This window comes from Clarias gariepinus, chromosome 15, assembly GCF_024256425.1.
Source record: "Clarias gariepinus isolate MV-2021 ecotype Netherlands chromosome 15, CGAR_prim_01v2, whole genome shotgun sequence".
In the NCBI taxonomy this organism is placed as follows: Eukaryota; Metazoa; Chordata; class Actinopteri; order Siluriformes; family Clariidae; genus Clarias; species Clarias gariepinus.
The window spans coordinates 8457977-8472387 of record NC_071114.1 but is presented as its reverse complement, the minus strand read 5'-3'; the positions used below and the strand labels follow the sequence as shown (position 1 = coordinate 8472387).

Sequence of the window (14411 nt, the reverse complement as noted above, 5' to 3'; positions counted from 1 at the left end):
TTTTTCAACCCTCAGTGTGAAGTTACAGTGTACTGTATATAAATCAACTAATGAAGGTTCAAAAGACAAATCATCCCTAAACTAATATTTTATAACTGTGTTAAAAAGTAAAAATCCTTTTCATCTTCAGCATGTTAGCAGACACATGAAAGTTTCTTTACCTTGATAAAAGTTCAGTTCTGGAAAAAAAAAAACACTAAAGCATAGTGATACCACCACCATGCTTCACCATGGATACAGTGTTCTATGTTACGTGTTTGTTTCTTTGTTTGTTTATTTGTTTGCTTCCCTTTTTGTAATGATTGATTTATTATACAATACTGTGCGCAAGTCTTGAACATGCCTTAATTTCTTTATATTTTGCTTTCAGAGAACCAGACTCTCTTGTATTTTATCTGTCATGCCTACAGCGAAGCATCCTGAGACCATTCATGTGGGAGGTTGCTTCTCAGCCGAGAACACAACCATGAATAAAGAATGGTACATAAACATCCTCAAAGAGCAACTTCTCACAACCATCCACGAATAGTTTGGTGATGAACAATGCCTTTTTCAGCATGATGGCGTTCCTTGCCATACGGCAAACATAATAACTAAGTAGCTTGGGAACAAAACATCAAAATATTGGGTCCATGGCCAGGAAAATCCTCAGACTTTAATCCTATTGAGAATTAAATGCTTGTAATTCTACTTCTAAAGACACTAAAGCAGCAGACTTTGTGAAAATGAATTCTCAAATCATTCTTAAGACATTTGGCTATGGCTCTAGTTCTCCAGGCTTCCTGGAGGAATTTTCAGTCCAGTCCCCATGTCCCCATTGCAGCCTGTTGCAGTAAAGCATTTGTTTAAATTTTCTTTCAGTTTAATCCAATTTACTTTAATACAAAGGAATGAAAAAGGAGTGGTGCAAAACCTTTGCACAGAACTGTACTTTTTAAAATTGGACTCATTTATGGTTTGCCACATGGTACACGGTAATTTAAGTTTTTTTGTGTTAGTGTGTGTGTGTTTGTTTGTGTATGTGAGAAACAGTTTCTGTCTAGCCAAATTACCTTTCTCCAAATTATATTTGAAGAATATGAAAGATTGTTTTTGACATGCAGAGAGTAATCGGTACTTCTCAGACATTCCTCCAGCTTCTTTAATCTTGCCATAATTCTCTTGGCAGGGTCCAGGGAAAGTTTTATTGTCTTTTCCTTATAAATATTGGAGGGATGTCCTTGGTCTTGGGTTTGTCACCACGGTCCACAGTTTTCTCCACCGCCTGATGATGGGCTTGACTGTGTCTGCAGCTAATTGTATATACATTTTGTTCTGATCGATAGGCCATCATTTAACAAATGAGATACAGTACATGCTTTGTAAGCGCTTTGCAGACCACGGCTTCAGCAGCCAGATGAAACAAAGAACAAGCCAAGAAAATCCTACAGAAACTGACTGTCTTCATTTAGAGTCGATCAGAATAATTGCATAGATGTGAGCTGTATGATAATTTTTCTTTGGAATATGAGTTTGATTGTGATGAACATATCCAAACTCGCACATACTGTATGAAAGGGTGTGTGCACACATAAGCAACCAGGATATTGTAATTAAGTTTGCTTGAAAATGTTTCCACTTAATTTTGTATAAGGTCTTAACTTCACACTAAGGATGGGGAAAATTTTCTTACATGATTTTTCAGAGTTTAATTATTATTATTATTATCATTATTATTATTATTATTATTATTATTTTTTTTTTATTTATTTATTTTTATTATTATTATTATTATTATTATTATTATTATTATTATTATTTGCTATTTTTTAACCTTTCATTTTCTTGGGGATTGAAATACTTTTTTTTAATTTTATTTACTGTAATTGACTTATTCTTTGTTGAGGATTGGCCAGAACAAAGGAAGGAAACATTCTGAAACCCTACTGCGGTACAAGCTTTAACAACTTGTCTCTAAACATATAACGTCTTGGCTCCATCTGTCTGACTGTGATGTTCTAAATTTCACTGTGAGCTTTTGGAAGAAAAAACATGTTTCATAAAAAACATAACTTCATCTGTACATTTACAAAAATAATGTTTAAGCCTATTGTTACTACAATTATCACTTGGGTTTATCCATATGATCACTCAGCGTAATTGCTTCTGCATTTCCATATGTGCCTTTTGGAGTCTTAATCATTTAACTCATTAAAATCACAGCAGGTGATGATGCTGTTATGTCTAGGAAAAGAAAAAGGGTGTACTGTATATTGGGTGTGTGTGTGAGAGAGAGAGAGAAGGGCACCTTAACCACAGATGTCAATAAAGTATGCAGAGATGGACAACAAATGGAAATCATTATACCGCAAAATGACCTTTAATTATATGGAACTAATTTAACAGGAAAAAGAAATTCAGGAAGTTATGAGGAGATTAAAAATGATTTGAATTTAAATTGCACGTGTGGACGTTTCAATAAATGAGAAAAGGGAAATGAAAAATGAAAAGTTGAGCTATGAATAATAGGAAAATTACAGGTCTTGGATCCAAATGGTTGTTTTATTATTTTTTTTATAAACTCTCGATTCAGTGCTCAAGGTCTTTGCTCAGATGTACTGTAAATTATTCAAATGATTCTGCAGGTCATAGGATATGAAAATGCAAAAAGCAAAAGTGAGAAATAATTCCGGTGTCCTTTGTCTATGTGCTAATAACTGAACTAAATGTCTTAGTAGAGGTCAGTGGATAGATAGATGGGTGAACAAAAGTATATTCTATGTTGTGCAGTGTGTGTGTGTGTGTGTGTGTGTGTGTGTGTGTGTCAGCTGACAACAATAATAACCTCAGCAACAGGGCAAGACAGATCATTTTGTGTGCTTTGACCCTGCTTCCAGAATTTTTTGTGAAAAACTCAGAAATATGGACGGATGGATGCTTGTGCCTCGGAGACGAAGGTGAATCTCTAAGTTCGCAACCAGTGAACGTACAGTATCCTTGCTTTCTCTTTATCGATCCGGTCGGTCAGCCAGAAGTTGTCTTTTCATGGATTATTCTGTCTCAAACTATGTGCCTCTATTGTTAGCCAGCACATCATCAATACACACACACAAAAAATGCTCTGATTTATACATTGTAGAAAAGTATGTTTATGTGGATACGAGATTCAATTTGTACCCTGTGGGAGAAGCTGAGGTTTGACCGTCAGCGTGAAGGCACCTTCCTGGGGTCTGAGGTTATGCTGAGCAGATGGGCATGTCACTTGATAGATTAGACATAGACAGACACTTGCTGGACATCACTGAGCGTGATGCCATCTTTACCGACAGCATCTTGATAGTGTTGAGCTTTTTAATGTCCACTGTACCTTTACATTGTTCATCACTGATAACCATAAAGCGTTATATAAATAAACAAGACAATAATCAATGAATAGATTATTTAAAGGTCCCATAATTTATTAACACAGGTGTTAGAGTTACCTCATAGTGTGTGTTAGTGCTGTAGATATACCTCAAATTTCCTCTGTTTCACTCCTTCTCCAAATGCACCATTTCAGTGTTTATGTATATAAGCTGGGAGAGGGTATATTCTTATATGAGGTCACAATAAGGGAGAAATCTAATTGGCTGGTTTAAACAAACAAAAAAAAAAGGTTACCCCCCAAAAAATTGTCCTTACATTTTTGGTTTGCGCACACACACTAGAGACCGATCTGATTAGCTAAAATTACTTAAGTGTGAATTTTGTATAATACATGATCTTAAATAATAGAGTGACATCATTAGTTTGGTCCAGTTCTATGGTTTATACATGGAAGTCCTCCATCTCCTCCTTAACTGCAGCATCTCTCTTTCATGATTACTGTGTGTTCTAATCTATGACAGAAAAATGTGTCAAAATGTGATATTTTTTTTTTTTGCTTAATATGCCTCCCTTTTTCCTCTTGAAAGTCTCAATTTTGCCAAGTTCAGAATTAAAAAAGTGTTTCCCTGTTGCCCACGACCCTCCCACCCCAGATACTGCAAGTCCAGGCAAGCACTGGAGCCTATTCCTCGAAACTTACAGGGACATAAAGTACACACTAGATGGTGTGACAACCAGTGGTGGGCAAAGTAAGATCTTTTACTTGATTAAAAGTAGAGATTACTCAAGTAAAAGTAGAAGTCTGACAATTACATGTGTACTCAAGTAAAAGCACTTAACTTTAAGTGTGTACTTAAGTATCAAAAGTACTGAGCTTGTATTAGTTCACGTAGCCTTTATTAGAGTAAAATATCTCTCTCTCTCTCTATCTATTTCTCTTTTTCTCTTTCTCTTTTTTCACCTTTGACTATAAATGCTGTTTTCCATTGCTTTTTGCAACAAGATCCCCTTCTGATTTCAAACACCTGGAATGTTATCAAGTTATTAATAGTATTAAATGTTATCACAATTATATGTAATGGTCAGCGGATGAAAAAATTCCCACTTCTAGTATTAAACATCACTGTAGTTATGTAACACAATACCACGCTGAAATGTAGTAGAGTAAAAGTAAATATTTTTCCTGTTCAGTGCAGTGGAGTAAAAGTTAAAAGCTCTATGTTCTAATTGAACTACTTAAGTAAAGTACAGATAAGTCAAATATCCACACAAGTATAGTAACAAGGTAAATTTATTTAGTTATCTTCCACTCTCTGGTGCTGACCCACAACATGGCACAAGAGGGAGGAAACTGGAGTACCCAGAGAAAACCCAGCAATTACAGGGAGAACATGCAAACTCCATGCACACAGGACAAGAGATGAGATTCAACCTCCAGACCCTGGATGTGTGGGGCAACCAGAGGATGGGTCGCATTGCTCCCTCCCCTGTCAATCACAGCAATTGTGTGTATCTGTGAGACTATGCATGCAGATAAGGGCAGGTATCCGAGTGTGCCATACTGTCCTGTCGTGGAGCAAGAGTTTGAAAAGATGTTTTTGTCTGGTTTCATACTGTATGTTGAACTGGGCTGAATAATGCATTATTTTTCACCCTCTCTGGCTGGTAGTTGCCATTTGCAGCTTGACAGAAACTAGCAGATGATCAAATTGAGAAGAAAATTGGTTACCAATTTCCTTTTCTATTAAGTACGATTTCTATTACCTCCAAGAGCCCCGAGGTGTACATGTACCCTGACTGACTCGGGTGATTCAAAACCCTTACGCACATCCTGCCAGATTACCAAGCAAGAACAGACTGTAGCTTCAGTAAGTAAACAGCATCTCACAACAATTTTAATAATACAATCTTGCCACTACAAACTCTATACTAAAAAGAACTTAATAAAAAAAAAACAATATGCCGTAGAATAAAGTGAAGATTATATGATACTTCTGTTTTTTTAACCTGCACTTTTAAAAGGAAGCTCCTGACAAATAACGCAAATTAATGCTAGATCTATATTAATATTGATCAAGGATGGTGTGGGAATAACTTTCATTACACTAAATGATATTCGCTGTCCAGGACATCATCTTTAATCAGGCCGATATTGATCCTGGACACCATAGTTGGCAGGAAAGCAGAAGACGAAGCTTGTTGCTGGCCAGTCGTTTCGTACACAAGCTGAATCAAAGTGTAGCTGTTGGGATTCAAGGTTGAATTCATTTGCGTAAAGGGCGACGTCTCTGTTGTCATTTAAGAGCGATTATTGTGTTTAAGCAGGAATCCTTGATGCGAGCAGGAATAAAAAACGGATGCTTAAACGACCTTAAAAGGACAAGCTATTATTTTCGTTCCCGAAACGGAAATATGGATGTCACTACAAAAACCTTTCTGGCTCTTATCGTTTAGAAGGCATTCACATGGATCAGAGGAGCTTTTCACATGGATGATTTTCATTTCTAACTAACCTGCGGTACATTTCTGGGCAGCTGGCTAATCAATTTTCCTGGATCAGATCATGATGGGGAGGGGGCAGCTGTGAAAAGACTTGGCATAAGCACAGGAAAAAATTTTTCTTTATTCCGATTAAACATGCTAATCTCGCGTTCGGAATTCAATGCTTAAAATGCAAGCAAGGATTCCTCTATTAATACCCACATGTTAGATCGACATTAGAGCATTTGAATGGATGCAAAGTTAGAAAACATTGCGAAAGTTGCCAGATTTTACTTCGCTTTAAGGAAATCCACCTAATGTGGTGATCTGGTGTCGTCTGTCAGTCTAGTCTCTAGTCTGTTCATTTAAAAACAATGCTCTGAAGCTACAGTGTGGAACAGCACTAGCATGCCAGAAATTTATGCTGTGTAATTAGCAGGCAGAGAGCATCCTGTCTTTTCTGTCTCTCTCTCTCTCTCTTGGCCCGCGATCAAGTCTACACGCTCGGATCACTTTCAGAGACATTTCAAATAATCCTCTGCAGCACACACCTGCTTGGTTATGATGTTCCAAGGTCATCTTATATCCTATATATAAAAGTGACTCAGTTGCTTGCTTTGCAGCGTTCAGTCTCTTAGCCGTACATACACTACTAAGTCATCATAGTTAGTCAGACAAATAGTGTTTGATTGAAAGGTGTGTATGGGGGGGGGGGGGGGCAATGAGAGATAGACAGAGCGAGGATGGGGAAGTAAGGGTGATGAGAGGAGGGGAAGGAGAAGAAAATTGAAGGAGCGTGAGGGAGAGAGAGAGGGGAGTGTTAAAGAGAGGGAAGGAGGGGCGACGGTGACAGGGGAAAGTACAGGAACAAGACAAGAACAACCATCACTACCGTTCTTCCAGGGGATACACAGATATCTGGTATAATTTCTCATTTGCATAAGAAAACTCTTTAATCTTAAAAAAAAAAAAAAAATCAGTTGTTAAGTTTAGTACTGCTAAGTAGTTTTTAAATTCAGTTCAGTCTATTAATGCGTTTAAATCTTTAGATGTTTTTATAAAAAAAAAAGAAATTTGACGAACGGGGATGAATCCAGCCAGGAGCATCCAGCTTATCCTGATCCTCTACCTCCAGTGCATCTCTGGTAACCTTGTTTTTTTTTCTTTTCTTTTCTTGCTGAGCTTGGAGTTTTTAATCAGCGTGTGTGTGTGTGTTTGTGTGCAGAAATTTATACTGAGTTTAAGCATAAAATGGTGACTGGTAAAGAATTGGAATGTAAATTTTTTTTAATAAAAAATGACTTTTAAAATGCATGTATAAGCTGCAAAGGAAAGCAAGGGATAGTATTAAAAGGATTTTTTCCTGTTCCTATTCTGGTTCCTATTATTTGGAGGAATCTCTGTGGGAAATGATTTCTCTATTTATTGTGGTTAAAAAAATAGCCTGTAAAAATATTTTTTCAGGCTTTAAATGTTTAAATGTTTTTTCATTTTTATCCTAAATTATTTGACAAATGACACAATAAAGCTGCAGGTGATTATAGAAATTGATTAAAGAGAAATCGATTAAAGATGAAAGAAATTATATTAAAAAATTAATTTTGATTTTTAAAAATAATCTATTGGGAGAAAAGTAGATGCTGATGTTCGATGGTAAAGATTACAAATGAAAACTGAAGAACTTAGGCATCATCATACTCAGTCAGAACAAATTAATATTCCATATTTTAAAGAGCTAAAACTCATCTAATAAACTGGATGGGAAAAACTGCATCTGTTTGCCAAAACAAGAGAGTAAAAGGTCCACCTCAACATGTGCGTGAGAGTGCACGACTCTTGTCTCTTCTGTAAATCATGACAGTCATTAGAAAAAGCATTAAAGCATTAAAGAAACTACTGAGGCGTTGCACCTCCAGGTTCCAGGTTCGAGTCTCCCCACATGGGTCTGTGTGCATGGAGTTTGCATCCTCCAGGTACTCAGGTTCTCTCTCGAAGACATGCAGGTTAGGCTAATTGGTGGTCCCGTAGTATGTGTGTGTGCCCTGCGGTGGATTAGAGTGTAGCCTGTTTACAGGATAGTAAACAGGATAGAGTATACAGGATAATGCGGTGTAGACAATGAGTGAGTGAGTAACTATTGAGAGAAGTGTGTATATCTTCTACTGTCTGTATGGTATGTATACGTGTCCGTTTGTTTCTCGCACTTATGTAGTATGCACACCTGCTCCGGCTCGTGGCCATGCAGAGGAGCGACTACTTCAGGTTTTATTCCAGCGCTATAACAAGCTCTCACGTCCTGTTCAGAACATCTCAGACGTCGTTTTTGTCCACTTCGGCCTTTCCATCGCTCAGCTCATTGATGTAGTGAGTTTCAACCAAAAAAAAAAAAAAGCAATGCAGCACCTTTGTTATTTGCAGAACACAATGAAACACTTTTATTCATGTACTGTATACCAGCTTCAAAGGAAAATGGATGGATATACTTTTTTTTTATTCACTTCTTGACCTCTATTTGATCAAATCACTTTTTTATAACAAAAAAGACATGTTTATTCTAGATGCAATTTCTAACTGTGCTTTTTTTTTTTCCAAATATTATTATTATTCCTTATGTCAGGATGAAAAGAACCAAATGATGACCACCAATGTTTGGGTGAAACAGGTATGTTTTGATCAGTTGGAGCATATAATTGAAAATTAATGAGATTTTTAATTGAAACTGGGCTCGCGTTACCTCGCTTTCGGTGATCCTGTCATGCCTGCTGATTCAGAACATTGACAAGAGTGTATGTGCCCTGACAGGAATGGAGCGATTACAAGCTGCGCTGGAACCCTGAGGAGTTCGAGAATGTCACCTCCATCAGAATCCCCTCCGAGCTCATCTGGAGGCCCGATATTGTGCTCTACAACAAGTGGGTCCTTCTATGGACTAATGCCAAATCTCAACATTTCGATTTTATTATACCAGTAGAGGATTCCGCATATGCAGTGGTGGCCAAAATTATTGAAACAAAGTGAAATTTAATGTTTTAATGGAATTCTCAATTGATTTGGTCCATTGAAATTGCTATACACCAATCTATATTAAGCACGAAGTGCTTTATTCTTCAAAACCTACCTGATCGTCAAAAAGACGTCTGCATTACTCAGGTCTCACTCGCTCAATCCATGCCTGTTTGATAGATCATGTACAGAAATATACCACAGAAGTTGACAATTCACTTGAGAATTCCCTAGCCATTTTTGTTCAAAGGGAGACACTCCGGCTTCAGAAAGTAAAACTCCTGCCACATATTTGTTCCATCCATTAATCAAACCATCTGATTCTAATTAGCACGACCCTTCAGCCAGATAGACTCAAATTAATTAATAACATCATCTGATTTGTGCACAGGGAGAACTGACATTATACATGATATATACCTGTATATTTATGGTGTTGTCTTAATATGTTTGGGAATCAATGTAATCACTACCTTTTTTTGTTGCTATATGGAAGGTTCATGAAATATAAATATGCTTCTTGACATTTCACCGTTGTTGTTCTCCAGAATCGTAGCTTGAGGCATTGTTGCTTACACATTCTTAACTTCCACAGTAGTCGAGCCAGATGGAATTGAGATACAGCAAAGAATGTAAAGTAGATACTGAAACTATAAAGTCAATGAGGTGCAACAAAAACAAGCCCTAAAACTCCATATGGTCCTTGTTTAAAGCCAGAAAGTGCAGAGGGAACACTTACTCACTGATGTCCCCGTATCAGAATTAAACTCATTACAGTAGCGAGGCTGCATCAGGTGCAAAACCTGTTCAAACTGGTTTACACTGGTACATGTCTTTACTGGGGTGAAGTATTTCGGTACGATCCACAGTACTAGAAATAAGAGAGCAGCTGCCTGCCAAAACCCACCGTCAAAATCAGTCACAGAAGAACTTTCAAGAAAACATTTCACTTTTCAATCTGATAACGTTATGTAATCTTATATAAACACTTTTTCTTTTTAGTAATAGCTTTGAAGATGTTTCAGAATTGCCTCCGTGTTTGCAATTTAACCCCAAAACCTAAAAGTTAGCTGATGATCTAAAGTGGAATAAGTTCAAGGATTCAAGGATTCAAGGAGCTGTATTGTCATACCAGCACGCGTCCATGTTCTGGTACGAAATTAGGACCCAGGTCCCGTTTAAGCCACAGAGATAGCATAGTAATATAAATATGAGGGTGTAAATATGTATATACATGAATATAAATAAGAGCAGTCAGAGATATACTATGCAGGAAATTAGACATAAACTATACATAGTGTATTGCACATTTTCAGAGGCTGTATTGCACACATTGTATATTCGACTTATAGGGTTATATATATATGTATTGCACCATAGAGTTATATATTACACTAAAAGTTTGATTGTGTTTAATGAGAGAGGACCTACAGAGCACGGCTAGAGTTCAGCAGTCTAATTGCTTTAGGGTAAAAGCTGTTTTTGAGCCTGGTGGTCTTGCACTGAAGGCTCTTCAGCCTTCTGCCCGAGGGTTCCTCGACCAGCATCACAGCATCCCAGCCATGCTGATATTCAGTTACAACAGCACTTCCTCTCATGTGAAATTGCTTAATTGGTTAGAAAAAAATGTCTATGTGTCTTAATAATTCTGGGATTATAAATAGTCTCCTAGCAAGTGAAATATTCTACATAGTCAAATTTAAAAGTTGGTGCATAATTTTACCACTTAAACCACATATTTATAGAGAAGCTACTTGGAAAATAGAAAAGGAAAATAGGAACTAAATAAGTACCTCACTCACTTATTGTCTATACCGCTTTATTCTCTTTATTCTATTCAGGGTCACGGGGGGCCTGGAGCCTATCCCAGGAGACTTAGGCCACGAGGCAGTGTACAACCTGGATGGGGAGCCAATCCATCGCAGGGCACACACACACTACAGGCAATTTGGGAATGCCAATTAGCCTAATCTGCAGGTCTTTGGATCGTGGGAGGAAACTAGAGTGACCAAAGGACACCCACCAAGCACGGGGAGAACATGCAAACTCCATGCACACAGAGACAAATTGGGACCTGGCTGGGAATCAAACCTGGATCCTGGAGGTGCAAGACGACAGTGCTAACCACTATATCACTGTGCCGCCCATATCTATTGACGAGAGTGTATTATAGTACATTTAAAATAATTTCATGATTGCTTGTGTCCTGCCTCGTGTCCTTCCCTAGGTTAGGCTCCAGGCTCCCTACATAGAGTAAGCATTATAGGTAATTAATGGATGGATTATGTCATAATAAGAAATATTAGCTAACAGTATTTTTATCTGCTAAGGAAAAAACAATGCATTTATCTTTATCTTCAGTGTTCCAGTCAAGAGGGTTAAACTGAGGAATCCTTTCAATTTCCAGAACTTAACATATTATCTGAAGAATGCATGCATGAATCAAAACAATAAATAGCATTTACGAAGCTGTGGCTCAAGTAACATTCCTTCTAACCCAAAATAATTATTTATGCTTTTATCTGTTGTTAGTGCTGATGGAGATTTCGCCGTGACCCATTTGACCAAAGCCCAGGTGTTCCATGATGGTAGAGTCAAATGGAAGCCTCCTGCCATATATAAGAGCTCCTGCAGTATTGACGTCACCTTCTTCCCTTTCGATCAGCAAAACTGTAAGATGAAATTCGGGTCTTGGACGTATGACCGAGCCAAGATCGACTTGATCAGCATGGACAGCAATGTGGATCAAATGGACTACTGGGAGAGTGGTGAGTGGGTCATCATCAATGCTGTGGGAAAGTACAACAGCAAGAAATATGAGTGCTGCACAGAAATCTACCCAGACATTACATATTACTTTATCATCCGTCGGCTCCCTCTGTTCTACACCATCAATCTGATCATCCCGTGCCTGCTGATCTCATGCTTGACCGTGCTCGTGTTCTATCTACCTTCTGAGTGTGCTGAGAAGATCACGCTGTGCATATCTGTGCTGCTCTCGCTCACAGTGTTCCTCCTGCTCATCACAGAAATCATCCCTTCCACCTCATTGGTCATTCCACTCATCGGTGAGTACCTGCTCTTCACCATGATCTTTGTCACACTTTCCATTATCATCACTGTGTTTGTGCTGAACGTCCACCACCGCTCAACTCGCACACACCGAATGCCTAACTGGGTCCGCCAACTCTTTCTCCACCTGGTACCTCGATACCTTTTCATGAAACGCCCACCCGCCGCAGGGAAGAGGAACTGCCGCAAACTCATCGAAATGATGCACAAGCCAATGGCGATGCAGCCAATCCAGCAGGATAACCCCCCCATGACCATGCCCCTTGACCTGTGCACGGTCTCTGCTGCTCCATCATGCGCGATACAACGTGAAGCGGCGTCCAAATCTCCTCTTTTCTGCAGCTCACCCAGCAGTCAGTACTCCATCCTTCAAGAGGAGCCCACACTCATGAACCGCACTCCTGGCACTCAAGTGAACACTTCCTCTACAACAAGCCCTTCGTTGTCTCCAGATGCACCGCTTGGGCCTCTGCTTCGAACATTAGCCCTGAGTGAGATTTGTGAATATCAGTGCCACAGTGCCGAGAGTGTGTTTGTGGATACCACCGAGGGTTCGCACGAGACGGAAACTCTTTGGCACTGCCATAAGCATGAGGAGACAAGCATACATACGTACTTCACTGCAGATCGAGGTGAAAGGAAAGGTTCGTGTGGACGACACAAGGTCCGGGGCACGCAAATCTCAAATTCCAACTGCTGTAAAGAATCCAAGATGGAGGAACTTCCGGTGTCCCAGTCACTCCTGCGGGCCCTCGAGGGAGTCCAGTACATCGCCGACCATCTCAGAGCTGAGGATTCAGACTTTTCGGTATGTTTCAGAACTTACTTACTTAGCATAACCTGCTTCAATTCAGAAGCAGTCCAAAAACAATTCAGACAAACAAAGCGTACCATTTGCCAGGTAGTACCTTCTCCTTCGGTTCTGTTGTACTCCTTGGCACCAGGCAACGCTGATACAGTACATAAGCATCACATACTAATAAGGCTTTAGATTGTTTGGGCTATTTTGAGATGGAAATACTGTAGTTCGTCAATAAGTTTACAGCTAAAACCAGTTGTCTATTTAATAAAAGAGATAAGAAGTAAGAAAAAATCCATTAAAGTTTTTGTTTCCTACCAGGTACGAGAAGACTGGAAATACGTTGCCATGGTGATCGATCGAATATTCCTCTGGATGTTTGTGTTGGTGTGCATTTTGGGGACAGCGGGACTGTTTCTACCTCCTTGGTTGGCCGGAATGATCTAGAATCTGACACAGAGCTCGACATCAGGATAAGAAACCGCCAAACACTTTCAGTGGCCAACACTTTTGACTGTATGTCTGCGACATCACAATATCACGTTGCGAGACATCCGGGAAAGCATTTTATCAAGGTCAGATTATATTTCCTTGATATGCTTTCATGGCACAAAGTGCTTTATTCTTGTCCTGGTTTCCATCTCAAATAAATTGCTGTGGTCTCCTGAAATGTTCTTTCTTTACTTTTGTGCTGAGTATCATCACCACATCATCACCAGCAGTTCTGCCTATTGACAGAACCGACTGTAAGCAACTTCAAGATTCAAGAAAGTTAATTTCAGAATAAAAGATATATTATATATTCATATCCCATATTTGTTCTGTTACTGTGTTTTTTTCTAACAGTAAATTATTTAAAGGGCTGAATTCATTGCACATCTCTCTCTCTCTGAACAAATTGTAAGAAATAGCCTTCTGATCTACCTGAGACTGATTAGAGCTCTGTAGATACTGATAGAATACACAACCAACATTTGTCCATGTACACACACAATGGTAAGGTGTATAGGACTAAGCTGACAGTACATGCAGTCACAAACTGTAAATGGATACCTAAAAGCTTTTTTTTTTTTTTTAATCTAAAAGAACACGAGTTTCTTTTAAAATAGTTCAATGTTTAATAAATAAAATGTTTAATCAATAAAGCTTCACGGCTGCTCAGGCTCAAACCTGAGATTGAATTAACGTGCAGAATTTCACTCGTTCTCCCATGTTCGACTGGCTATGCTAAAATTGTGACACAACTGTGTAAGTGATGACCTGTGATAGACTGGCCAACCCAGTTAGTCAATCCTCCTGCCTTGTATCAAGTGTTATTGGATTTGGCTCCATTATGCATGCTTCATGCTGTGGCACCAGAAAAAAAAGCAAATATTTAAGAATGTGTGGCCTCGTACATCCCAAGTCAATAGTTTGATTAACGTCTTGGGTCTGCATGTATATGGAGTTTGCTTGTTCTCCCCTTGGTGGGTTTCCTCCTAATACTCCAGTTTCTTTCCACAGTCCAAAGACATGCAGACTAGCAAAGTTGTGTTCCAAAATTGGTCGTAGTGTGTATGTGTGTGTGTGCCCATGTGTGGCGAAATGGATTAGCACCCCTCCGTGGTGTACCACGCTTCACATGCCAGCAGTCTACTGGGAAAGGCTCCAGGCCTCCCGTGGAGGATAAGCGGTACAGAAAATGAAAGAATGAAAAAAGTTTATATACATA

The 14411-nt window shown here is 38.9% G+C and overlaps 1 protein-coding gene across 1 annotated transcript; it reads left to right on the top strand.

The window, feature by feature from the left end:
* Window positions 1-6913: 6913 nt before the first annotated feature.
* On the top strand, window positions 6914-13147 carry chrna4b (cholinergic receptor, nicotinic, alpha 4b). The gene is made up of 6 exons (XM_053513097.1): window positions 6914-6971; window positions 8039-8190; window positions 8444-8488; window positions 8629-8738; window positions 11362-12709; window positions 13022-13147. The coding sequence occupies exons 1-6, from the start codon at window positions 6914-6916 to the stop codon at window positions 13145-13147; spliced, it is 1839 nt and encodes a 612-aa protein (XP_053369072.1).
* The last annotated feature ends 1264 nt before the right edge of the window (window positions 13148-14411 follow it).

Coding starts and splice junctions, on each gene's coding strand:
- chrna4b (XM_053513097.1), top strand. CDS start 6,914: ATGAATCCAGCCAGGAGCATCCAGCTTATCCTGATCCTCTACCTCCAG. Junction 8,191..8,443: donor TCGCTCAGCTCATTGATGTA/GTGAGTTTCAAC, acceptor TCCTTATGTCAG/GATGAAAAGAACCAAATGAT. Junction 8,739..11,361: donor GATATTGTGCTCTACAACAA/GTGGGTCCTTCT, acceptor ATCTGTTGTTAG/TGCTGATGGAGATTTCGCCG.